Source organism: Lissotriton helveticus, chromosome 11 (genome assembly GCF_964261635.1).
Source record: "Lissotriton helveticus chromosome 11, aLisHel1.1, whole genome shotgun sequence".
In the NCBI taxonomy this organism is placed as follows: domain Eukaryota; kingdom Metazoa; phylum Chordata; class Amphibia; order Caudata; family Salamandridae; genus Lissotriton; species Lissotriton helveticus.
Genome location: NC_136072.1, coordinates 1,083,333,352 through 1,083,361,306, shown reverse-complemented (window position 1 = coordinate 1,083,361,306; position 27,955 = coordinate 1,083,333,352). Strand labels below are relative to the sequence as shown.

General features: G+C 45.5%; 1 protein-coding gene across 2 annotated transcripts in view; it reads left to right on the top strand.

Moving 5' to 3' along the window:
* LOC144792572 (uncharacterized) overlaps nt 1–27,955 on the top strand; it is a 283,419-nt gene that overhangs the window by 224,230 nt on the left and 31,234 nt on the right. For both annotated transcript variants that reach the window (XM_078667671.1, XM_078667670.1), the window contains exon 6: nt 24,439–24,561. In XM_078667671.1, the coding sequence (XP_078523797.1) occupies nt 24,439–24,561 (123 nt within the window). The remainder of the gene's footprint in view (nt 1–24,438; nt 24,562–27,955) is intronic.

The following is a 27,955-nucleotide window of genomic DNA, read 5'->3' as shown; positions in this document are numbered from 1 at the left end:
AGAAGCTCCTCTTTACCGGAGCGGCTCTAGACATGGCGCAGTTTCAATTTTATCCTCCCAGACAGCGAGTCCAGGACATTCAGGCTATGATTCTATCATTCAGCCCTTGTCCTGGGTTTCCGTCAGGACAACCTTGAGGCTGCTGGGACTGATGGCATCCTGCATCCTGCTGACCAACTATGCCAGGTGGCATATGCGGGCTCTGCAGTGGGACCTGAAGTTCCAGTGGACGCAGCACCAGGGAACCTGTCCGACTACGTCCAGATCTCTGAGGGCACTACTCAGCAATTGCAGTGGTGGCTCACGAATCAACATTGGGTCAGCTGCAGATCCCTCTCCCTTCTCCAACCGGAGCACACAGTGGTGATAGATGCGTCCATCCTAGGATGGGATGTCCACATGGGAGAGTCGGTGATCATAGGAATCTGGTCTCCGGCGAAGTCCCGGCTCTATATCAACCTTCTGGAGCTTCGGATGATCCTTCTTGCACTAAAGGCATTCCTTCCCTCTGTCAGGGGGAAGGTGGTGCAGGTGTTCACGGACACCACCACCACCGTGTGGTATTGCAACAAACAGAGCAGGGTGGGGTCGTGGACCCTATGTCAGGAGGCTCTGCGCCTCTGGACATGGCTGGAACGTCAAGGCATTTCCTTGACGTTCAACACCTGGCGGGTACTTTAAACGCCAGGGCGGACAAACTCAGCCTCGGTGTCTGATGGATCACGAATGGCGTCTTCACTCGGAAGTGACGCAAGGTCTCTTAACAGTGGTGAGAGCCTTGGTTAGATCTATTCACCGCAGAAGAGAACGTGCAATGTCTGTAGTTCTGGAATTTCCAAGGCGGCACTCGCTCGGCGACGCATTTCGACGCGAGTGGAGCTGCGGTCTGTTGTACGCCTTTCCACCTATACCTCTTCTACCCAAAGTGCTGAAGAAAATCAGGCACGACCGGGCCTAAGTCATCCTTGTGGCTCTGGACTGGGCTCGAAGAGTTTGGTATCCCGAGCTATTCAGTATGAGCCTGGATCCCCCGATCTGACTGCCTCTGCAGGAGGATCTTCTGTCGCAGCAGCAGGGGACGGTTCTCCTCTCGAACCTGTCCAGCCTCCACCTACATGCGTGAAGATTGATCGGCGACCGTTGATTCCATTTGACTTGCCTCCCAAAGTCTGTGATGTCATTCTGGCAGCCAGGCGTCCCTCCACTAAATCGGTATACGCCTATAGGTGGAACAAATTTGTGGCATGGTGCACAGCCAAGGCTGTGGATCCCCTTTCTGTCTCTCTTTCTGCTGTCCTTTTGTTCCTTCTGTCTCTGGTCCGGAAAGGCTCTGCTCTGGGCACTACCAAGGGCTATCTTTCGGCCATTTCAGCCTTTCTGAGACTTTCAGATCAGCCTTCTCTTTTCAAGTCCCCTGTTGTACAGAGATTCTTAAAAGGCCTTACGCATATGTTCCCACCTGTTCCTTTCATAATGCCTCAGTGGGACTTGAATATTGTTTTAACTTATCTCATGTGTGCTCCCTTTGAGCCGCTTCACTATTGACCTTTACGTCTTCTGACTTTGAAAACTGCCTTCCTGGTGGCTATCACCTCTGCCAGGAGAGTGAGTGAGCTTCAGGCTCTTTCTTGTAAGCCTCCTTTTCTGTCGGTTCATCCAGACAAGGTTGTGCTTCACACTCGTCCTTCCTTCTTGCCAAAGGTTGCCACTGCCTTCCATATCGGGCAGACTATCACCTTGCCCACTTTCTTTCTGCCTCTGCACCCTTCCAGAGAGGAAGAGAGGCTCCACCATCTGGACCCAAAACGTGCGCTCTCCTTTTACCTGAATTGCACACAGGCATTCTGGGTGGATGACCAGCTCTTTGTTGGCTACGCAGGCGCCAAGAAAGGCCGGGCTGTTCACAAGAGGACTATCTCCCACTGGGTCTTCTTGTGTATCAAGGCCTGTTATTCTATGGCTAAAAAGGAACCTCCGGTGGGCCTGTGTGCCCATTCTATCAAGGCGATAGCAGCTACTACTGCATTGGGACGTGGTGTCCCCCTGCAAGACACCTGTCAGGCAGCCACGTGGGCCTGGCTGCACAATTTTACCAAGCAATATTGCCTTGACAGTCAAGTCCGTAGAGACGGCTTCTTTGGTCGTTCTGTTCTCTGTGACTTTCTGGTGTGATCTTGGTTCGCAGACTCACCACCGGGGTTGGTATTGCTGGGGTATCTCTTCTAAGGTAAGGAATCTATCACTAACGTGTCTCTTTGAGATGCACAAGTTACTTACTTTTGTAACGATACGTTAGTTAGTGATAGATTCCTTACCGCCCAACCCATCTTCCCAGCTCTGCGAACTGATTTCTAGGGTTAAGGTCATCCTTTCGGGTCCTAGTTTATATGCACCAGTGGTCCGTCTCTTACGTGGCTCTGCGTTCATGTCGCAGAAAGTTGTGTACAGAACTGTTAGCGCGTCTAAGTAGCTCCAGTGATGTTATCTCTGCGAATACGACACACGCGGAGCCCTACAACAACGCCTATCGACGCACAGGGGTACTGCTGACGAAAGATTTCCAGATCCAGTCTGATGCCTGGGAATATTCTAAGGTAAGGAATCTATCACTAACTAATGTCTCTTACAGATATATTATAAGTAAGTAACTTGTGCTTTAGGACAATGGACTGCCTTGCACACCACACTGTACCTCTCCCACTTTGCCATACCCAGAGCAACTGCGCCACGAACACGACACCAAGACCAAATGCAGGGCACCTATAATATAATTACTTGGAATGTAAGAGGCTTGAGATCAATACATAAACGCCATAAAATATATGCGCAATTGAATCACCGCAAGGCACAGGTGGTGGTCCTACAGGAGTCCCCCCTTGTTGAGGCGGAAATAACTAAGTTGCAGGAAAAGTGAAGAGGACAAATATTTTCTACTTTATATTCAGCATTTGCCAGTGTGGCAACAATCTGGAACATGAATGGAGTCCCTTTTAAAATGATAGAACAGCAGGTGGACCCATCTGGGAGGTAAACACTGGTGCGTAGTATATACTCCCCGAACTTTGATCAGGATAAATTCCTCGGTAGCCTTAATTTGGAGTTGGCCAGAGGGGCAGAATACCCATGGATATTAGGCTGGGATCACAACGCTGTTATGGACATACCCTTAGACCGATCCCATCCACCACTTCAAGGCACTGGGTCATAGTAGAGGCAGAATCATTGCGAGATTGAGTAGACCACTGGACACTGGGGGATTCATGATGCCTGAAACACCCAACAAGTAGGAAATACTCATTCTTTTCTCCTACGTACCAGCTTCATACCCGAATAGATAGATACTCTGCTCGACCCATCTTACTCCACATATTTGTGTAAGACCTTTTCGGATCACAAACCCCTGGAGATCAAACTATCTTGGGGTTGGATCCCCACCTCAGTTCCTACTTGGAAACTATGGCCCCACATGCTGGAAGACTCCGTATTTCGCACTACATTGGTAGAGGGTATCACAAACTACTTCGCTGATAATATGGGTACGGCGTCCACACGACTGGAGCCCGTCAGGAAATACATAATAAACTCAAGGGGGTAGAAAACAACATGTCCAAACTTGAGCCGGAAGCGATAGGAAACCCCACGAAGGAGACGATGCTGCAGGAGGCCCATATACAACATGCAGAGTTACTTGAAACCCTTAGGCAAATAGACTATAAAGCTTATACCCAACAAAATAATACTGAGTAGGACAAAGCGGGCAGGCACGCTCCTTGCACGCAAACTAGGCGACGCACCACCGTCGGTACAAATACATGAGTAAAAACGATAAATGGGGCCACAGTACACACAGAGCAGGAAATCAATGAGGCGTTTTGTGAATATTATGAAACACCATACCACTCCCCCCAACAGGTAGCAGAAGACTCCTACACTACACTTTTTGATGACCTAACATTCCCTTGATTGAACCATGCGGAACAAGAGATTCTGTCTGGCCCCATCACTAGAACAGAAATAAAAGAGGCTATACGGGCCCTGCGGCAAAATAAGGCCCCTGGCCTAGAAGGTCTACCCATATAATTGTTTGATACTTTCTCCTCTGCTCTGACCCCGCAGCTAGAACAGTTTTATATAAAGCAGTAATAGCTACGGGATCATTACCCTCCACTACAATGCAGGCCCTAGTAGTCTCCCTCCCAAAGCTGGGTCGCACGGCTACTGATATTGCAGGGTACAGACCCCTTTCACTCCTTAATACTGAATACAAAATATTAAGTACAATTCTGGCACTACGTCTCTTACCGTACCTAAATAAACAAATTCATTTAGATCAGTGCGGGTTTGTACCAGCACGTAGTACATCACTGAATATTAGACGACTCCATCAGGTCATGACGTCTACTTACTCGACAATCACAATGCCGGCTGCATCACACCAGATTTGCGACTAGCGTTTGACACCCTTAGCTGGGATTATATGACCAAGGCCTTGGAAAAATCTTGAATACCCCCAATATACATGAAGTGGGTACAGCTCTTGTACTCCACCCCCACAGCAAGGTAGTCATATTTCACGTGCCTATTCGGTTGTCAGGGGCACACGTTCACTGTTATATGTACTGGCTTTGGAACCCCTGGCCATAAAATTGATATCCTCGGCTGCACAGATGGGCATTCGGCTAGGTAAAGACACACATGTGATGTCTGCTTGTGCAGACAACATAATTATTTATGCGGAAGACCTGATTGAGGCCCTGGAGCCAGTTCCGGAGATATTCTCGCACTTCAAATCAAATCAGGGACATTTGTTCTGTGCACATATCACTCTGAAGTCTCATGGCGCTTGCGGACAGCTCTGAAACAATTGCTTTATTAGTTGTCAAACAGCCATGATTTTAGCTTCTTGCGAAAGCAATTGTGATCAGTGATTGTACAAAGATTTATGGGTAGTTTGTTCCAGGTAGCGGGGGCAAGGTAAGAAAAGGACCTTCCTCTACTTCTGGCGGCGCAAATTCTGAGGGGTGTGAGTAATGATTCACTGCTGGATCTCAGGGTCCTACAAGGCTGGTACCATCTTAGTTTTTTGGACCAATATACCGGGCCGATTCCGTACATGTTTTTGTGTACTAAACAAAGTATCTTAAATTGAATCCGCTTTCTGACTGGAAGCCAGTGTAGCGATCTTAGCCTGGGGGCCGAAGGGAATCTAGGGGGGAGATTGAGAACCATCCTGACTGGTATTCTGCAATATCTGAAGCCTTGTGAGAAGACCTTCATTGATTGAATACAACAAGGTGTTGCCATAGTCCATGCGGTTTATTATTAGTCCCTGGACTAAGGGTTTCCTGGCCTCGGTAGGGATCAATTTAAAAACCTTTCGCAGACTATGCATCATTCCAAAGCAGGAGCCAATTATCTGGTTAATCTGACTTTGCATTGATAGTTTGTTGTCCATGTGGAATCCTAGATTCCGAACCGTCTGTTTTGGGATTAGACAGGGACACCGGTCAGGGGGCCACCAGTCATGAGACCAGTGTTCTTGAGCCCTGCCAAAGAGCACAATCTCGGACTTGCCTCTGTTTAAATGAAGGTGATTTGTGCTCATCCACCTATCAACATGGGACATGCATTCTTTGAAACGCAGCTTTGTTTCCACTGGATCTGGGCCAAGAGTGACCAAGATCTGTGTATCATCAGCGTATGATACAACACCAAAGCCGTAAGATCTGATCACCTTGGCCAACGGTGTTACGTAAAGATTAAAAACAGTAGGGCTTAGAATGGGGCCCTGTGGCACTCCCATCGTTACTGGTCTGTTACAAAAGACTGTGTTTCCCACCTGTACCGTTGTAGTTCGGTCTGTTAGGTAGCTCTTGAGCCCTTTTAGGGCGTTCCCCCTGACACCAATCTACCAGAGCCGATGTTCTAGAATGCTGTGGGAGAGGGTGTCAAAGGCAGCAGATAAATCAGGCAGGACCAGGATTGACGACTAACCTCTGTCCAGAGCTAGCCTGATATTATCTGTTACCTCGACCAGTACTGTCTCTGTGCTGTGGGCAGCCATGAAGCCCAACTGAGAAGGATCCAGTAGCCCATGGATCTCAAGATGGGTAACGAGCTGTTGGTTTACTAGTGAAGCCAACATCTTCCTAAAATAGCGGAGCAAGAAATGGTACGATAGTTCAAGAGGAGTTTGGGATCGGCTGAGGGTTTTTTTAAAATTGGTCTGACCCTGGCAGCTTTCCACAATTTCGGGAACTCAGCCTGTGATAATGATCTGTTAAATAGATCAGTTAGCCTATCCAATAGTACCGGTGCGATGGTTGGGAAAAATTTTGGTGGCACAGAATCGGTAGGTGAACCTGATTTTATTTTCTGCATAGCTTTTTCCACTCCTTCGATGTTGCATTCAGAAAATTCTACCAAGATATAAAAGGGGGCTGGAGACACACTGGACGTATTTTCTGAGTGGTTGTTACTAACTTGAGATGGAAAGGAGTTAGGGATGGTAATAACTTTGTCATCAAAGAATTTGGAGAGCAAATCAGTCCATTCTTAAGAGTTAGAGGTTAGTGACTGAGTGAGAGGTGTTGTAAATTCTTTTAGGATTTGGAGAGCTCCATACAAGAGTTTGCCGCCTTATCTATCCTGTTTCGGAGAAACAATCTGCCCATATTTCGGGTCTAGCTATAAATGAAACGAAGTCTCAAGCCTTTTTCTTCCATCCTGGCCCACGCCCAGATGTGATAAGATTTGGATATCTGTCCCTGACCGTAGCACAACACACATTCAAATATCTAGGAATACAAATTTACAGGTGCCCACTGGACATTCTTGATGGCAATTTATCCAAAGCCTTAAGAGTGTTATGCTTGCAGACAGCCTTCTGGACGTCATTACCTCTGTCTGTGATGGGTATAGTGGCCATATCTAAAATGGTGGTCCTCCCTCGACTCTTATATTTCTTTGCTAATTTACCAATAGTAATTCCCACCCCCATTTTTAAATTGATGGACACGCTACTATCTGACTTGATTTGGGGAACTGGCTGTAGACGGATCGGACTGTCAAAACTTCAACTAGATAACGGAGGGCTGGGTGCACCTGATCTCCGTGGATACTGCTATGCGAGTCAACTTCAATGGCTGTCATATTGGCTTGCGGGCCGCAATCTACATGAAATAGGTTATACAGCGCGGGATATCAAACAAGGTACGCTGCACACTTTACTGCTGCCCCGATGCCTCAACATGCTCCGACTTTATTACGAACGGCACTTAAATACTGGAGAAGGATACTACAATATACACATCGCTATTCCCCATATGCAGAAAATATCCTGTTAATCGGGATTCCAACGCCAACGGGTCTCATCACTAGACGCAGGATACACACGTGGATCGAAGGGGGGGTCTCTACAATGGAAGCACTGTTTAGTAATGGAGCCTTATTAGAACATGAAAACTTTACTAGAGAAAATGGATTACCTGGCAACCTATACCTAACCCATGCTACTATACACAGCTACACTAAAAAACATCGGGCACCACAGCGGGTGGAACGACCACCGCACGCTTTGGTCCAGGCAATGTATCGGATGGGAACAGGATACCACCTTATTAAGTGGTTATATAGAGGTATCCGAGAACGTATTGGGGCCCTTCTTCTTAATGTGCGCAACAAATGGGTGGAAGACTTTGAGAAAGAACTGACAGACAAAGAATGGTCTGGAATGTTAGAGTACCCGAGAACGGTGTCCCTAAATGCAAAATTTAAATGCATTCAATATATGATACTTCACAGAGCCTACCTTACCCCCCACCGCCTGCAACCTAGGTGTAAGGTGGAAGAAGCTGATCTTCTCCATATGCTATGGTCCTGCCCCATGCTCACAGAATTCTCGAACAAGATAATAACTAGAATCAGAGCAGCAACAGGCCAATCTATTAGTGACACTGCCGGCAGCTGTTTAGTTGGTATGTCACGATGCCCGAAAACACAAAAAGTACAAACACGTTTTTCTGACTTGGCGCTACTCATTGCAAAACGCTGCATAACGATGCATTGGAAATCCGCCAGACCCCCAACTAAATACACCTGGCACCAAGAAATGACACGATGGGGTGCCCATACGAAGGGAAGAAGCTTGGGGCCTGCGTAAAAGACCTATCTCAATGTAGTGGGAGCTAATGACGAAGGCATTTAAATCGCTTGTGCCTGACCCCTTCCCCATAGTTCAGGAAGAATAGCTGACAACAGTCGACCTTACCTAGACCATGCATTGTAGACATACGCTAACCTGACTGAGGTATTATTGCACTGCCTTGCATATGTGGTTGACTGCTCATGATAGGGCTGCTGGGAGCAATGGGAAGAGCAAATGTAGAATTGTAGGCAAGTCCAGTGGGAGGGATGGGAGGGCTGGATGGGTTAGTTAAAGGTTTAAAAATGTGTTAATAAAATTGCATATGTATCTAATCATTTGGGAGCAATGACAGACAAACCACTTCTTAAAGGTATATAATGCAACACCCTTATTTTATTGTAGAGATTCCAAAGTTGCACAGATGACTATGTACAATTATTATATGTCTCATTGCTCTAATTATTTTGTGAAATTGCGTCTACATAACGTGCTGTTTGTATACTATGCAAATTGTAAAACCCAATAAAATGTGTTTTAAAAAACAACAATATCTTACAGATCTACTACTGTACCGTGCCCAGGTCCTGCTGCGAATTTTATCTCAAAATTAACGGAATTTTCCACAGAACTAGCTGTGAGGCACAAAAAACTGATCATACTAGGGGATCTTAACCTTCATTTTGAATTTCAAGACTGCCTATCAGTCTTATCTCTGATCAAAGACCTGCAAGCCCTTCAATTAGTCGCCGGCCCAACACACGAGAAAGGCCATACATTAGATCCTATATTCTCAATAATGGAGATTTCTAAAGCACGCGATTACCTGGAGGTGTCCTGGCGCTGGTTACATCTCATGTAGGAGAGCTAGGAAAAGGAGGATTATTTGTCAAAAAGCGAGGTCTTCAGCCCCTGCCTAAAAGCTAGAAGATTGGTGGCGTTTCTCAAGTGGACTGGGAGGCCATTCCAGGCCTTGGCTGCACATAAGGAGAAGCTTCTGCCACTCCACTGGGCTTTTTTTATGGGTGGGACTACGACCAGTTTACCTTCTGATGATCTCAGAGTTCTAGTCGGTCTATACCACTGAAACCGGCGTCTTAAATGATCAGGTCCCCAACCTTGCAAAGCTTTAAAAACTATAAAAAAGGGACTTAAACTGCACCCGGTTCCTCACCGGGAGCCTGTGCAAATTTTGTATCTCTTTTGAAATTGGGGAGACTTTGGATGTGCCCGTAAACTCCCAGATTTTTCACCTGTTTAGAGGGTGAAGGGAGGGATCCCGGTTGGGAGTCCAAAAATTAGGGTAGTTCCCGAACAACATCACTTTAGTTTTATCTGAATTCAATTTTAGGTAGTTGTTTGCCATCCATCTTCCTACTGCTTCCATTCAGGACTGAAAACAATTATCTATTCTCAGTTCTTGGCATGGTAATAGAGACACCACAATGTGTTTGTCACCCGCATAAGATGTGGTCCCAAATCCAATTAGCTCTGATAACAGGAGCCAGAGATGAGACATACACATTAAAGGGTGTTGGGCTCAAAGATGACCCCTGCGTTACCCTGCATGGCACTGTAAAGAAATTTGACTGAAATTACCCCAGGTATATAATCTGACCTCTGTCTGATATAAAGGACTTGAGCAGATCCCAGGCTTTACCCCGTACCCCACATTCCCTGAGACGGTCCATAAGAATCAGATGATGGACCGTATCAAATGCGGCGAAAAGATCTAGTAGGATCAGAGCTGCTCTACCTCCCTGATCCTCTGCTACTCTGATCTCTTCTGTAGCCTTGATGAGAGCCGACGCTGTGCTGGACTCTCTAAAACCATATTGGGAGGGATCCAAAGCTTGGACTTCCTTCAAAAAAGCATTGAGTTGACGATTCATATTTTTCTCAACCATTTTGATAGGGAGAGGAAGATGAGAGCTTGGGCAAAAATAGTTAGGGTCATTAGGGTCCAGGCGTGGCTTCTTTAAAAGGGGGAGTATTCAGGCCACCTTTCACATCTTAGGAAACAGTCCAGTTTCAGACATACCATTAAAAATGGCTGCGGGAGATAAGGCAATTGGACCAGGGTGCAATTTTGTGATCATTACTGGACAAGGGTCGAAAGTTGAGCCCGATTTGGCTACTGTTAGGAGCTCCAACGTGTCTTGCCCAGTCAGTGGTCTAAATTTGTCCAAGGCATGGGGGGAGAACCTTGTGTATTCGGAGGCCTCCTTCGCCGTATTTAAACCATCATCATTAGATCCACTGAAGACTGAAAATATGCTCACCACTTTATTAAGGAAGAATTTGGCAATCTCCTCACATAGGTCTAGACTAAGTTGGACAGTAGCTTGTAGTGTAGTTCCTATATTCCCAATAGGCTTTGCGCATTGGAATAATATATCCTATTGATGTGACGTAGGACTTATGTCTACTAAGTCGCTATCAAATATATTAAACTTAATTGCGAGTTCCAGCTAGCTCATTGGTCACTAGAAACTTTCTCGAATAAACAAGAAGGGATTAGTTTCTGACAACCGCATAAACATGACAACTTTGTTTCCCCAAGATAACAATAGATAGATATTTCACTCAGTCATTCGTGCATGCTTCGTTTCACCAGAGGTGCAGAGAAATAGAGAGACAGGCGTTTTCAATAAAAGTATTTACTGAACAGAATTCTTTCTCATGCAGAAGAAATGAACTGCTACAATCGTAAGACTGGCTGTAAAGTATAATGCGTACAGCAGGAAGAGTATTATAAAATAATCCTGTAAAATCATGGTATGGTTTCTAAGCCATAAAATACATACATAAATAAATAAAGACTAAAAGTACTCAACTGGTGCTTCTAAAATACGCCTACCCTGATGTACCTAACCTAAGTCTAGTACGAGGGAAGAAGTAAGTGTGGTGTAGCATAAGTTTAGTATGCTCTTGCCAAGAATCTATCCAAGATTTCTCTTGGGGTCTAATCAGCTCCATACCTTGGTTTAGAATGAAGGAGGTCTGGTATCTCTCTGTCTCAGGACTCGATTTCCCAACACCCCGCAAAGGGAGCTTGGAAACACTGGAGCTGGATTTCTCTGCAAGAGAAAAGACAGCGTCTCTCTCGGTGCGTCAGCTGGAGGGTCGGCTTCCTTCGGCACTTGCTGTAGCGAGATGCGTCGGGCAAGTAGATAGACGAACTGGTCCAAACCACAGTGTGTTTGCTTGGGTAAGTGTGGGCATATTTATACCTTGAAGGTGCAGAGTTTGACGTAAAGGTGGACAAAACGTCATCAAAGAGTCTCAGTTCTTTGAAAACTCCATGAGTTCTTGGACAAATCAATTTTCAAGCAAGGGGAAGTCCCTAACTGCTGAAGCCGAGTTTTCCAATAAATCGTTGTGGCTTTTCGGAACTAGTGGAAGTAGCCATGCCGTATTTGGACTGCATGGGCTATGTCTAAATATGGTTATGACTTCTATGCCTATATAAGGACAAGGTAAGTTATACCTATATAAGGGCATGAATCGGGAAAATTACACTAGGGTCCTAAAATGCTATACAACAAGCTGACCTCGGGGAAGCTAATTTGGAGACCGTTCAGAAGAGCTCTTGGGGCGAATTCTTTGCCAGTTCGATTTGGGTTGAATAAAATTTTTGTCGAGCGGAGAAGATGGCTTGTTTATAAATTTGAAAGCTAGATTTATACAATTTCTTCTCTGCGTCCATGTAGCCTTTCCTCCAATTACGTTCTAGGCATTTACAATTACATTTAAGAATTTTTATCTCCTCTGTATACCATGGACCATGGGATGTAGTCTTTTTGGGAGGATAGTTTTAAGTGGAGCTAATTCATCACACGCCTGTGCAAGCCAATTGGTGTAGGAGGCAGAAGCCTCCTCTACCCCGTCTGTTAAATGACCTGCTGTCCAAGTTAGGAGCTCCTGAAAAGCAGTCCTGTCGACTCTATTCCAGGCTCTAGTCTCTATCAGTCCTTTGTAATACATACTCCTTGTATGTTGATCTATGTTGATCCGCCACGCTGAGATCAAATTGAACAGCAGCGTGGTCGGACCACACAAGTGGTAGTAGGCCTGTACACGACAAGCCTGGATGGTTTGAAAATATACCATCCAGGGTATGTCCTGCTACATGAGTTGGCCCTCTAACAAGTTGTTTAAGATCAGCACTGTCCATCATGTCCATCAACATAGCTGTGTCAGGGTAATTCGGGAGTTCTAAATAAAAGTTAAAATCTCCCAAGATGGTATAAGTGTTACAACAAAGGCCTTCTTCCAGCATGTTCCCCAGAGGAGCGGCGAACGAGTTTTTGGCCCCTGGGGGCCTATTCAGTAACATGCCCATTAGGATGGCGGGCGGATTGCCCCCGCCAGGCTGGCGGGGCGGAAAAGGTCTAACATGGTTGCTTTGTCTATTTGACACCGCCAGCCATATTTGGATGGCCCAGGATAGATGCCTTTCCAGGCATGCGGTCTTCACTTTGCGGGCCCCCTGGAGTGAAGGAGAGGTGGGGGGTGCACAGGGGGTACCTGTGGTATCCCCCTGCATTTGCCGCGCGGTGCCTGCCGCTTTGTTAATGCAAATGCATTTGTGCATGTTTAGCATTGTGGCGGGCGGGGCTCTCACCACCGCCCGCCACAATGCTAAACATGCAGGATGCGCCTGCCACAGTGGCGGGCGCATCCTAATGCCCCCTAATGCCCCCCACGGGACCCCCGCCCTTATGGCGGGCGGTCCCAAAGACCGATAGGATGGCGGGCGGACTAAGTCCGCCCGCCATCCTAATGACCCCCTTAGTGTTGGCTTTTATCCAGGGAGCTAACTTAGCTCAGCTGCAAGCTTTTACTTTGGTGCTTGGATATTTAAAGTATATTCTCCTTCTCTCTGTCTGATGGAATTATGTTAGATTATATCCAGGTCTCTTCTTGGTTGAAAGTGCAGGTAGGGCTACCAGAGAAAGCTTTTGTTACAGTTATTCCAGGATATTCTGTCTCAGTATCAGGACAAATTGTACACACATAATTTGATTGTGACTACAGGTGAAGTGAGGGTTAGGCTTCTTGATAACACCACTCCAGGCCATGAACCTACTGTCATTGTTCTATGACATATACCTCTGATTTACCCCCACCTGTTTTGCCCCAAAGTGCACTGGTAGACCAAACACATCCTTTGGAAAAGAACTGCAGATGGAGAAAATGACTATGCTGAGCCATCCCCCTAGCATTGGAAGTTTTGGTAGCAGAACATCGTCTGACATATATATTTGGGCATAAATATCATCTGCAAAAATATCACCCAATTGGAATTAATAGCAAAAAAACTAGACCCAAAGGGACAATCATTTTGTAAATTATATTTGGGACCCAATGTACGTCAGGCGATATTTGTATACAATATTCTTACATGCAATCATATTGACATGCTCTGTTAATCAGCCCTTTGCTTTTCTGCTCCCCCAAAGGTTTTTCATGCTCTTTCCTGATAATTCCTAGATAGTTAAATATTGTTATGTCTCTTCTCAATATTGTCTGATTTAATAGTGTTCTCTCTTTCTTGCCATATCCCCTGGTTTGTTTTCAGTCTTTTGCACCAGAGCTCAGTCACTTCTCTTGTCAACTGCAGCAAAGACAGTCTAAGCAGCCTCCAGGCCGAGCTCCAGGCTGGGAACCACACGAATCGCCTGAAGAGCACAGGCATTGTGAAGTACATCTCAGCAGCCCCACATGTTTGCCCTCTTTCTGAATGGTATTTTTAGTCAGCTAGAACACCATACGCTCAATGTCTTAGTCCATGTTCAGTGTTGCATCGTTCTTTTCTAGAGTCTGAATGGTGGCTGGAGAAGTTCCTCTTCGAAGTGAAGTGTGTTGTGACTGAAATATGCAGAGGATAAGTTAAAGCAGAGCCTGCCACTTTCCTTTGAAGATCTAACTTGCAGATGAAAAACCTTGGTTACATGGAGTCCTACTCTTCATTTTCACAATCTTTACAAGAACCGGATGATCTATGTCCATGAAGTAGGCCCCTTCCACGCAAAAAACGTAAAAATAAAAGTATTGCTTTCACTTTAATGGCGTATATGAAAATCTGTCCATCATATAGTGCCTTGACGCTCCTTGTTCTTCCTTTCCTTACAGTATGAAAATACGCTAATACTGTCAAATATTTGATCACCACCAGTGTTCCTTCTGATTACGTTTTCTTTGGCTGCTGCGGAAGAGTGTGTTTGCACCTCATTCAGCTGTGTGTATTTTAGCGATGAGCTACTATAAAGCTATCATAGTGTGCTGAGACCTAAGAAGACCTTGGGCAGCATCTACAGCACCCCCCTCCCCCCCCCAAAAAAAGTGTTGCTCTCTACTGAAGAAGGACAATTATCCTGAAACACGAGTCTACAGATACACAGCACTGGCTGCACCAACAAGGGTGAAAAGCTAAAGCCTGCGCCATAGAAAGTGTTATCATGCACTGCATTGATTATGATGCATCAGGGCAAACAGTGCTGGAGTGTGAGGTAGTGTGCGCCCACCCCCCTCCCACCATCCTTACATAGTTTGTCTCTGAAACTTGGGCTGATCCCTCCTCTGGCCCTGACCTGGTGGCAGGAATCCCTCCTGGCTATTCTATCTATTAATTAGATAGACCCCTTAAACAGGCAGATGGACTAGCTACCATCCACCCGGACAATAGGCCAGCCATTTTCTGCCATGCATTATTGCTAGAATGCAAAGCGCTCTACTTTACCATAGAACTTTCTAACACTCAATCTTTTAATGAATTGTTCATTTATCGCCCTCCCGGCCCGACGAACATCTTCAACCCGACGGTGGGTTCCTTATTGGAGGCCAGTTTATGTGCTAAAGATCTCATGGTTCTAAAAGATTTCAACTTCTATCTAAAAGCTTCAACTGATAAAGATACTGAGGCTTTAATTGTTACCATGGCCAGCTTAGACCTTTCCCAAGTAGTGCACGATCCCACACAACTTACTGGCCACACGCTGGACGGGATTTTTAATAACAACGCCCTATTCATTGACAAAAAGGCTCTGTGACATGGTCAGATCATCACACTGTGATGTTTGAGATAAACTTACCTCACAGAGCGCTGCCCGATATTTCCTCTCATAGTCCTCATCGGTCACATGACTGGAATAGAATTAATACTGATCAATTTAAGCAGATGTTGGCATATTCTCAGCCGAATATTCAGTGGACCTAGATCAGGCCACTCTAAATTATTCTAACTGGTTAATCTCAGCAATTTCCCTCCTAGCTCCTGTCAAGACCTCTCGCCCTCATAGAAATAAAGTGTCTGTGCCATGGTATACGAACATTCTTCGAATGCAGGCACAATGCTGCAGAAGACAAGAACGAAAGTGGAGCAAGGATTACAATAGGGAAGAAAAATAAAAGTATAAACAATGTATGACTGATTATAAGTCCTTACTGACTAAAGAAAAGTCTGCTTATTTTACACAACAAATTGAATCTTCTAAAAGAAATCCTCAACAAAAATAGTCCAGATAGTGACGAAATTGACCTCTGTCCCGTGTAATAATCTGGCAAGCAGTAGTGAACCTTTTTTTGCCATTCTCTTGCAAATTGTTTCCTAGCCAAAGTGGAACAGATATACAGCAACTTTGACTTAAATAAATCATCCCTGAAGGAGCTAAGCACTCCTCTTCATGTCCTGAACAGGCTACCTTCATGGAATTTCCTTCAATTACCACTAACCAGGTAATGATTCAAATTCATTCCTCAAAGTCCGCTTCTCCACTGGACCCAGGCTGCTCATTAGTGATCAAATTAGCACCAGAGATCATTGCTTCCAAATCTCATACGTATTTTTAATTCAGTGTTCAGTATGGGCTACTGTCCCAAACAATGGAAGGTAGCCTCTATACTTCCCCAAAAAGTAACTAGTTTGAATCCGACGTATCCCAATAGCTACCGACCAATCTCTTTCCTTTCAAAAAATATAGAAAAGGCCATGACTCAAAGCTGGCACAGTTCATACAAAATACCATCTTCTGGATACCACTCAGTTCCGATTCAGGAGTGGTTACTGCACCGGAACTGCCCTGATCAAAGCCACATAGGAGATAAGGTCGATCACGATCTGCTGATTGACATCGGGATCAAGGGGGCTGCATTTGCCCAGCTAAGATCCTTTCTCCCCAGCCAAGAGCAAACGGTGGTGCTTGAAGAATCTGTTCCTGAACCCTCCCCCTTGCGTTGTGGGGTCCTCGCTTAGTCCAACATTGTTCAATGTTTATGTAACATCACTGGCAACCTTGATTATCTTTCTTTTTGCTCTAACATCTTATGCCTATGACCTGCAAATTATTGTGTCACTGTCTGACAAGGATAATATTACCAGTTCCGGATTCCATGACTGTATGTTGTCTTTCAGCAACTATATGAGCAAGAATTGCTTGAAACTAAATTCTGAGAAGACCGAGGTCCGAGGTCATTTTTTTTGGCAACAAGACTACTATTTGCTCCCCATCTTTGTGGCCGAAGAAATTAGAAACCCTCCCTATTGCTGTAAGGAAGGCAAGAAACTCAGGAGTATTAATTGATAATAACAACTCGCTTTTAGAGACCGCGTAAATGCAGTTATCTCGTCCTTTTTTTACACATTGAGGATGATAAAGATTCTCCCCTTCATTCCCTCGGACGCACAAAGAAACTGTTGTAACAGCTCTGGCCCTATTAAAATTAGATTATTGTTATTGTCTGTTTTTCAATATGCATCAACAACACTTTAACAAACTTCAAACCATACAAAACGCTGCCGCTCAGCTTTTTTCAAGGACCCCTAAATTGTAATCTGTTTCTCGAGCCATTCAAAAATTGCACTCCCTCCCAGTTAGGCAGGGAATCGGGTTCAAGGTCTTGTGTACTGCCTACAAGGCATTGCACAATGCTGGCCATGATTACTTAAAACAGAAATTCAAGTGGTAAGAACCAAACATTAATTTGTGCTCTTCTGGGGCTAAGAAACTGATAGTCCCTAGGTCCAAACATTCCAACTGGGGAGAAAGAAGCTTTGAAAAATGTGCTGCCAAAGCATGGAACCTCCTACCCTCTCACATTTGATCTATGCCCAATCTGTTATCCTTCCAGAAAGAATAAAAAATGTGGCCTTTCTGTAACTAGCATTTCTCCGATCCTTTTTCAGCAGAGCTAGCTCCAGGACACCCCCTCTGTGTTGTGTGCTTTAAAAGTCACTTTAACATAACACAACATAGCCCATGCTACTGATCTTCAAATTTTTTGCCTCCTGCAAAACCCCTGTGACCTCCAGTCGCACCCTGAACAACCCCCCCCCCCCACCCCCCCCCCCCAGGCTTTGAAATGCTCTGCCTTGACTCAGTTAGTGGTCTCTTTCTAAGCAGAGGACGGCATATGTTTTCACATACCTTCGAATGAATTCAGTGCTTATAAGCTCAAGTGGATCTCTGAACACCTTTGGGCTAACAAAGTTACCAAGATGACTCGCTTCAGATGCCTGACATCCCCAATAAATGTACCACCTGTTCTGATAGGCTAACTCTTGTTTCAGGCTAACTGAGAGACAGTGACCCAAATGATGCTTCACCAAAGGCAGGACACTGATTTTTGGGGTTGCCACTTTAACTGTGATCAACATAATATTAAGTCCACTATCACTACTTTGCTTTCACTTTTCTTTCTCGAAGTTTAATAAAAAGCTTAGTGTTCGCTTTTATCCGGGGAGCTACCTTTAGCTCAGCTGCTAGCTTTTAATTTGGTGCTTTGATATTTAAAGTATATTTTCCGTCTCTCTGGTTGATGGAATGATTTTAGCTTAGGTCCAGGTCTCTTCACGGTTGAAAGTGCAGGTAGGGCTGCCACAGAAAGCTGTTGGTACAGTTCTTCCAGGATAGTCTGTCTCAGTATCAGGACATGTTGAGCACACAAAATGTGATTGTGACTGCAGATGAAGGGAGGGCAAGGCTTCTTGGTCACACCATTCCTGGCCATGAACCTACTGTCATTCTTCTATGACACCACTGATTTAACTTCCACCTGTTTTTCCCAAAATGCACTGGTAGACCAAATCCATCCTTTGGAACAGGACTGCAGACAGAGAAAAATACAATGCTGAGCCTTCCCTCTAGCCTTGGAAGTTTTGGTACCAGAACATTGTATGATATCAATATTTTGGCCTAAATATCATTAGCAAAATTATCCCCCAATTGGAATTAATAGCAAATAATCTACACCCAAAGTGACAATACTTTGGTAAATTATATTTGGGACACAACATTTATGTCAGGTGATATTTGTATACAATATGCCTATATGCAATTTAATTATTTATTTTATTTTAAACGTTTTATATAGCGCTAGGACCCTGAGGTATCAGAGCGCTTTACAAACTCAAGAGCAAGGTAAACATCAAAGATACCAGAAAATACATAAAATATTAAAACAAGAGAAGAAGAATTTTACAGAGGAGCACACAATGAAGTAGACATCAAAACAAATGTAAGGTCAATTAAGAATGAAAATAACTAAAATGTGATCCATTAAAACAAGCACTGGCGTTGCCAATAGGTCTCGCATTTACGCGAGTTTGAGCTATTGGCATTGTAAATGACAATTTTTTTATTTATGTTTTTGTTTTTAAAACGTAAATAAAAGACCTTGTCATTTACAATGCCAATAGATCTAAATCTCGCAATTGCGAGACCTATTGCATTGCAAATGCTTTTTGTTTCTGGCTTCTTTATGGTGTTATCAGTCGTTGGTAGGAGTGCGCTTTACCTCCGAGATGAGCGAGTACTTAAGATGGCCATGATGTATGCCTATGACTATGCTGACTTACTGCAATGTCAATTGAGATGTTGTTGGTGCAACTATGTGGAGGTTACAATGTGACAGAACGCTCTGACCCAGCTGGGTAAATATTATAACCTACAACAGTGACAAGATGTGGATTATATCTGCAAGACGAGAGCAGTCTCCTACAATTCGTGGGTTAAAAAAAAAACAAGCGCCAAAGAAAGCAGGAAACAATTAAAAACAAGGGGGATTGCCTGTTGTAAGCAGAGCCTGGTGGGGGGCGGGAATGCGAGCGAGGGGAGGAGAATGGAGGGGGAGGCAAGACAGAGGCAAGGAGTGTGGCAAATGGCCGGAGGGAAGCCGGAGAGACATGGGAGAAGCTATTAATTAGGGGAGGAGAAGCCGCAGAGCGCACGCTGGGCGAAGCCCTTTGATGTGCTGTGCGGCCGTGAATGCGCGTGCTTGTTTGCTCACGTGATTCACGTGAACTTAATGAAAACCGCACGAACGAAACCCTTGGTTTCACGAGTTTTTTGAGCACTTGAATTCTCGCTCCCTCAATGCGCTTGCGTGCATTGATAGGTCGCGAGACCTAAAAATACTTGGGGCCAAAGGGGAGAGGGACATCATAAGCAACAAGCACTGGCATTGCCAATAGGTCTCGCATTAGGAAAGTTTAACCTATTGGTATTGTAAATGACAAATTTTGTATTTATGTGTTGGTTTTGAAAATAGCAAAATTAATAGCTTTGTCATTTACATGCCAATAGTTTTAACTTTTGCAAATGTGACACCTATAGCATTTGTTATGCAATATGTGTCGTATTTACGTTACTTACATAGTTTTGCAATCAGTCATCCCCTCTGGTAACCTAATTCTCCGACCAGCACATGCCTGCTTACAGTTCAACAGGATTTTACAATATGCGCATTCAGACGTTTTTTTTATTCCATTCCCTCACTGCCTGGACGAGCCCAGAAGTGCTGGGGTCGGAGGCAGAAAATCAAGGAGTGTGGCAAATGGCCAGAGGGAAGCCGGATGGGGGCAGGAGAGCTGAGATAGCGTGTTAGGGGAGGAGAAGCCGCAGAGCGCACGCTGGGCGAAGCCCTTTGATGTGCTGTGCGGCCGGGGGCAGGAGAGCTGAGATAGCGTGTTAGGGGAGGAGAAGCCGCAGAGCGCACGCTGGGCGGAGCCCTTTGATGTGCTGTGCGGCCGTGAATGCGCGTGCTTGTTTGCTCACGTGATTCACGTGAACTTATAGAAAACCACACGAACGAACCCCTTGGTTTCACGAGTTTTTTGAGCACTTGAATTCTCGCTCCCTCAATGCGCTTGCGCGCATCGATAGGTCGCGAGACCTAAAAAGGGTGAACACAGAGAATGAACATAGCAAACAGAGCAGCAGAGGTATGAACTGAACACTTGAACCTAGTTGAACCAGATTTAGATTGATTCATGAGCTCCAGTATTTATTGAGGGGATGGCGTTTCAGGTCTTTTTTGAAGCGAGGGAAGGAGGGGTTGCAACGAAGGTCCCTAGGGAGGGAGTTCCAAATGCTGGGAGCATTACCTGAAACAGAGCGAGTCTGGGTAATTTTCCTTTTTAGTTTTGGTGGCACGAGAAGAAGAGTGGTGGAGCTTCTCAAAGGCCTTGACCTTCCAGCTTTAGTGAGTTTTTTTGTCTAAATAGTTGGGGGAAGGAGAATTAAGTGCTTTATGGGTGATGCAGGCAGTCTTGTAGATGCATCTTCCTTCGATGGGTAGCCAGTTTAAGGACTTGAGGGCCTGTCTGATGTGGTCATACCACTTGAAGTCTGTAATAAGCCGAGCCGCCATGTTAAGTGCTGATCTGAGGGAGACAAGGTGAGTTTTCGGGGTCCCCGTTAGGATAGCATTCCCGTAATCCAGTTTCGAGAGGACTAGAGATTGCACGACCCCTTTGAAATCGTTGGAATGAAAGGTTTACATTTGTGAGGTGTTTAAGTGTGTTAAGCACTCCTTCCGTTGAGTTATTGATATGATCCTTCAGTATCAAATTTTTGTCCAGGGTGAAGCCTAAGGACTTTGCCGAGTGGGATATAGTGAGCGAACAGTTTAGGACCTTTATGTCACTGATCCAGCCTTGGATTGGAAGGTGGTTACTTTAGGGGGACAATAGAATGCCTTCTGCAATCATATTGACTTGCTCTGTTACTCAGCCCTTTGCTTTTCTGCAGTCCGAAAGGTTTTTCATGGGCTTTCCAGGTAATTCCTAGATAGTTGAATATTGTTAGGATATACCTCGTGTACTGTTCGCTTCTCTTTTTTTATGCTATTTAGGACTGTTTATTAAAAAAATATTATTTGTCTCTGTTGTTCATTCATCCCTTTGTTGCGTGGTTTTTGTGCTTCGTTTTATACAGTGGTTCCTTGAGTGCTACTGCATTAATTTGTTTTAGCAGGGAGACCATATCAATTTAGCTTAAAAGGCAAGAGATGAAAAACCTCGCAGATCACTCTGTGAGAGCAGCCGCCCTGGCAACACAGCGGCGGGTATATGACCTTGGCGATAAAGCCAACAAAATGATCGCTTGGCTAGAGAGTAGAGATAGAGACCGTAATTGGGTGGCAGAGATTTGTGACTTGTGGGGGATGGTACAAGTAGTGGGTGAGGGGATGGCAAAAGAATTTGCGAAACACTACGAGGAGGTTTATACCTCAGACCCCATTAGAACGGAGACTGAATGCCGAGAACTGCTGGCTGGCGCCCCTCTGCCTACGCTGTCCAGTGAAGATAGGAAAAGTATGGATTTTACGATGGAGGAAATTAAAGGGGCAATCCAAGACTTAAAAGTCCGGGAAGGCCCCATGGCTGAATGGCCTGCCAGCAGAGCTATTCAAAAATATGACGAGCATTTTGGCGTCGTATATCCTATCTATGTTAGAAGAGGCCAGGGATGCGGGCTGCTTATCAGTTGACCAACATACAGCCACTATCTGGGTTATACCGAAGGCAGGTTAGCCGCCAAACCACTGCAGCTCCCACAGGCCCATATCTTAATTGAATATGGAAGTCAAGGTCCTCGCTAAGGCCTTGATGAGTTGCCTTACAGGAGTGATTACACCATTAATACACCCGACCAGTCTAGTTTTATGCCAAACTGGAGCATCAGATTAAATCTACGTTGTTTGTACGTCGTGATGCACCTGACTGAATCCCAGCCGACAGAGGACACTGCACTCCTGTCCTTAGATGCATGTATGGTGTTCGACAGCATCGAGTGGCACTACCTTTTCGCCGTCTTAGATAGATTTGGGGTTGGCCCCTGATATCAATCCTGGATCAGGCTTTATAACTGCCCTTCCGCCAGAGTACTTGTGATTGGCTCCATCTCCCGCTCCTTCGCCTTGCATAGGCGGATGAGGCAGGGATGTCCACTGTCCCTTGTGCTATTCGCACTGGATCTGGAGTTGCTTTGGGCATGGGTGTAGGCAGACCTAGTGGCCTCTGGAATTATTGGAGGTGGACAATGGGAAGAGAAAATCTCCCTATACGCTGCCGATGTTCTTCTATACGTGACCAGACCCCGCTTTACAATCAGCAGGGTCCTACAAATCTTTCCCTCATTCGTGGGATACTCCGGTTATCAAATGAATTGGGATAAGTCCCTTCTATTCATGCTCTTGGGCTGCCCACAACCTGTTCCCCCCGAGGGGATCCAGCTTCAAGTGCATGACCATTTTAAATATCTGGGCATTGTAGTAACCAAGACCGAGGCAGAATTCATGGCTCGTAATTTGTTACCCCAACTTGAAGGCCTGAAAAGAGACGTGGCGCACCGGCGACGTTGCCAATCTCCCTGATGGGCAGAGCCGTCCTGTTTAAAATTAAAGTTGCTACCTCGAATGGTCTCCATACTCCAGAACACCCTGTATAAGATACCTGACAGATTCTTCAAAGAGGTCGATGGTTAACTCCGGAAGCTACTGTGGGAAGGGGGTGGTGCGAGAATAGCACTAGTCAAACTACAGCATGGCATATATGAGGGGGACCTGACAGTGTCAGACCTTACGAAATCCCATTGGGCATCACAACTGTTAGTGATAAATGTCTGGGTCTTTGGGGCTAGGAACGACCCGGCATATCGTGTTGACCATCTAGTGATGAGCACTGGCGGCTATCCTGCCTGCTTGTCTCGTAAACGAGCTGGGAAGTCCATGCCCCTCCATATAAAAGCAGTGTTGGATGCGTGGAATGGAGATAATAGATTCCTTGGGTGGGTCAACAGATTAATGGAACAAATCCCACTGTGGGAAGTGATATGCTAGAGGAGGTCAGGAAATTTCAGGGCTTTGGCAAATGGAAACTACTGAACATTGTCCACTTAGGGGATGTATGACAGGGCCCGGTGATCATATAGTTTGAAAACTTACAGCCTGAGTTTCAGCTCGCAGAAACAGAACGATATAAGTATATGCAGCTGGGGCATGCACTCCGTACACATATCCGTGAGGGAGAACATATTCCGGAGTACAGCCCCTTGGAAGATCAGCTTCTATTGGATCCTATCTCCGAAAAAGCATGATCCCTAACATACAAGAAGATCGTTAATAATTCACCGAATCCCTTGGGGGCGCTGAGGGAGGCCTGGGAAACTGCCTTTGGGTTGCTAGGAGATGATTATTGGGTAGAAACCGTACAAAGCCTGAGGGAGGTGGCAATCAGAACAAGATTCAGACTAGTACAGTTGCGGATCCTCCATAGGTCCTACTCCACGAGCACCCTCATTAACAAACAAGGACACATACATACAGACACCTGTATTCATTTCTGTGACAGTAAAGGTACCTTTTTTCTTATCCTATGGGAATGCCCTCTTATACACCACTGCTGGGAGAACGTAACACAGGTGATGTCAGAGGTCTTGGGACAAGAACATTTCCATAGACGCCAGATGGCATATACTGTGTGTAACGAAGGAGCAGACCTGGACGAAATACCAGAAACACTGGCTCATGGTGGCTGCACTGGTGGCCAAATTAAATATTCCCCGGGCATGGGGAAGGCTGCCCTGTCACAGAGCATGGGTCAATGGAAGACTAGCTAAGACTGGTGTTGCACAGCAGAAAATGTTGTGTACAAAGGCAGGGACTGCCCTAAGAAATGGGAGAAAGTGTGGCACCAACGGGTCGCTTATTTGGGTCCGTAAAGCAGTGGGGAGGGTTGGGTGGGAGGGGGGATGGTGGGGGGGGGGAGGGGTGTTCACCGGATTGTGCAAGAACTCTTGAGTGAGAGCGGTTAGTGATGAAAGTCCTGCGATCCAAGGAACTAATTGTTTGTGAAGTGGAACTGTATTATACAATGTCTTCGTCATCCATTTCCTTTGGTTACTCTACTGCACACTGCCTACTTTTATATTCAATAAAAAGATTTGTTAAAAAAAATATTGTCTGATTTACTTTTTCTCTCTTTCTTGCCATATCCCCTGGTTTGTTTTCAGTCTTTTGGACCCGTGCCCAGACACTTCTCTCTTCAACGGCAGCATCGACAATCTAAGCAGCCTCCAGGCCGAGCTTCAGGCTGGGAACCACATAAATCGACTGAGGAGCACAAGCATTGTCAGGTACATCTAGCCCGCCCCACATGTTTACCCTCTTTCTGAAGAATGGTATTTCTAATCAGCTACACACCTTAGGCTCAATGTCTTTGTCCATGTTCAGTGTTGCATCAGACTTTTCAAGAGTCTTTGAAGGCTGGCTGGAGAAGTTCCTCTTGGAAGTGAAGTGAAGTGTAGTGTGTTGTGTGATATGCACAGGATAATTTCAAGCAGAGCTTGCCACTTTCCTTAGAAGATCCAACTCGCAAAGGAAAAACCTTAGTTACACAGAGTCCTACTCTTCCTTTTAACAATCTTTACAAGAAGAGGATGATCTGGGTCTCTAAAGTAGGCCCTTCTACAAAAAAATAATAAATAAAAGTACTGCTTTCACTTTCATGGCGTATACGAATATCTGTCCTTCATTTAGTGCCTTGTCGCTCCTCGTTCTTCCTTTCCTTACAGTCTCAGGACACTCTAAAACTGGCAAATATGTGATCACCATCAGTGTTCCTTCTGATTATGTGTGGTTGCACTTCCTTCAGCTGTGTGCATTTTAGCGATGAGCTACTATACGAGCTATCATAGTGAGCTTACTACTGAGGGTATTATGGGTGGGGTGTCCACTGAAGCTTTGTTTTTACCTGCCAAAGGCCTAGATGTAGGTATGTCATTTTCTGTGTTGACTGGTGTGCAGTGTTTTGATGTGAATGCCTTACTCAGACTCATAGACTTCACCGTAAAAATGTCTATTGTTGATGCTTGCCAGCACTGCACTTTAAATAGTTGTGTGCTGACGTTTCTGTTTATGAAGCAGCTTATGCTAATCAGATTTGGATCTTCCCACATTTGCTTTCTTTGTAGGCACGTTCTGTGCTGGTTTTATGAGGTGCCTCGCTCCTACAAAATTGTGCACCATATTGAAATGATTTATTCCCCGTTTTAATGATTTTATGTGTTATGTTTTTCACTTTTTATTTATCAACAATTTGTTTTACCATTAACTTTCCCTCACAAGGGAGCCTGTGAGAGAACTGCGGGGATGCGGGACCCTGGTTTGATTCATTTATTTTCTCCCACCTGTTTTGGACTCACGCTCTGCAAAGCGCTGGTTGCCTGAGGTCCCCCCCTTACATGGAAGGATATTTAAATTGGCAGATAGCACATCCGCACCGCTGGCATGCCAAAGGCAAGCCAGTCTGTCCCTGGATTGTGCCGAGCTCCCGTCCCCCGGCCAGTTTTCACTTAAACCTCCCACTGAGGAGATGCTACACAGGGAAAGAGCTTTGTGCACTTAATAATATGGTCAATGCAGCTAGATGTGTTTATTTGGACCCTGTCTCTCTCCCTCTTGTTACCAACATGATCTGTCAGGAATGCAGTGTTCATATAGTTAACCTCGAGTCACATGTTAGTGCTAGCAAAAACTATGCTTTCAACCAAATTGTTGGGCAAGATTACCAGAATGGCAAAATCCTCTGCGCCCTTATAAACGCTAGATCGCTCGTAAAACAGAATACTGAATTTGCTGACATTTTAGCTAATCACCATCCTTTTTAAAAAAAAATTAATATATTTTTATTGCAGATAGATGAGATATATAATCTTTCTGTTCAACAATCCTACTTCCGACAGTTGCAGTGCTCAGGTCACTAATCCAAACTTTACACGGCCATTTAGCCCACAACCCGGAGGTCGGGCGGCGGTAATCAGAAAAACATTAAAAGCTTAAATGTACCAAGCAGTAGCAACTGTACAGCAAAGAGTTTTGCATCTGCTTTTTATGTTCTCCCTCCTGTCCCATCCCCATCGCAAAGCTGAGACAATCCCTAAGGGGTAGTGGCGAATTGTCAGTGCAATCATAACGCGGTGGATCATATCCAGCCTTACTCATTCCTTTCTATATGCATCCCCACATGCTAATTACGGTATGCATTACCCTAGGTGGCTAACAGGTTGTCCCTTATCTCTCCCTCCTCCCCGGGTCCTCATCCTCTAGGTGCAGGAGACATCAACTCAAATGGTGCGGATGGGCAGGAGTCTCTGGAATGTGTGTCAAGTGATGCAATGTTCCTGGTTTGTTACGGGGAAGCCTCATCTCCTGTTTGCAGGTCTCCCTGATTGCCCTGTCTAGTATAGTCTCACAACGCATGCGTTAGTGCGTCCCATGCCTGGGCAGATTCGAATGCCTTCTCGTTACGTTGGCGCAGCGCAGTTTGGAATCTGACCTTGCTCTCTCCATTTGCCCACTTAATAAACTCGTTTCTCCATCTCATGCTATTCGGGCCTATTGCCGCCTTCCAGTGTCGTGTAATTTCTCGCTTGGCTAATACTAGTCCCATGTCTATAAATTTGCTGGTAACCTTATTTTTAGGAGTGTGGGGGAACCAATGTAGTATACCTACTGCTATGTTAAACGATAAACCCTGGTCTGTGACCGAATTCAGTGTGTCTCCCACCTCTCTCCAATATAGGTCTAGTGCCAGGCACGATCATAGCATGTGGCCCAGTTCCGCTCCGACTAGTGCGCATCTGGGGCAGGCCGCCTCATCTACATTGAAATATTTTTGGACCCTTCCCGGCGTGAGGTACGCCCGGTGAAGGACAAAAAAGTGTACCAGCTGGAATCTAGTGTTGCGTGTGCTTTTCTGGGCTCTCCTCACAATCTGCGCCACGGTTGTCTCAGGTATAGGTCGTTCTATCTCTGTTTCCCACTTCTCTTTGAGCGTCGCTAAAGGCGGTAGATTCTCGTTAACCATTCTGGTGTAAAGACAAGTGATTGCCTTGTAAGTTCCAGCAGAACTCATGGCATATTGACAAACCATGGTTGTTTTTGGTTCAATGAGGCCTTCCTTCCAGTGCATTTGTATCGCTTGTGTTAATGCAGCATGGAGTAAGAAGTCCCCCCTGGGTATGTCGTACCGTTCTAGTAGCGTCGGGTAGGGCATCATGGCTCCCTCCTCATATAGGTCACCCACCATCTGTATTCCCGCTTCTTCCCAGATCTGTAGTCTGGACCAGTCTCCGCCATGTGGGAGTGCAGTCAGCATCCCCAATGGCATCTCAGTGGCGTACGGATGTAGCACCCCCGCCTTGCGCTGAGTGCGGTTCCAGCACAGTCTTATCTTTCGTTCCTCAAGGGTTAGTGTGTTTAGCACTAATTTCTGCTGTAGCGCTATCAAGGAGAGAACGTGTCGAAGGATGCCTCGGCCTCTAGATTGGTCTGGGCCTCTGAATTCTCGAGCCACCTCTTGTGTGTAAATCTGAAGCTGCGCTGCTAAGTAATATGATTCCAGGTCAGGGGCCGCCATCCCCCCCTCCAGTTTGGGTCTTACTAGAGTCGTCAACGCCACTCTTCGCCGGCCCGTCCCCCAGAGAAAGGACCCAATCATGGATCTCAGGTGTCGAAAGGTGGCAGCCG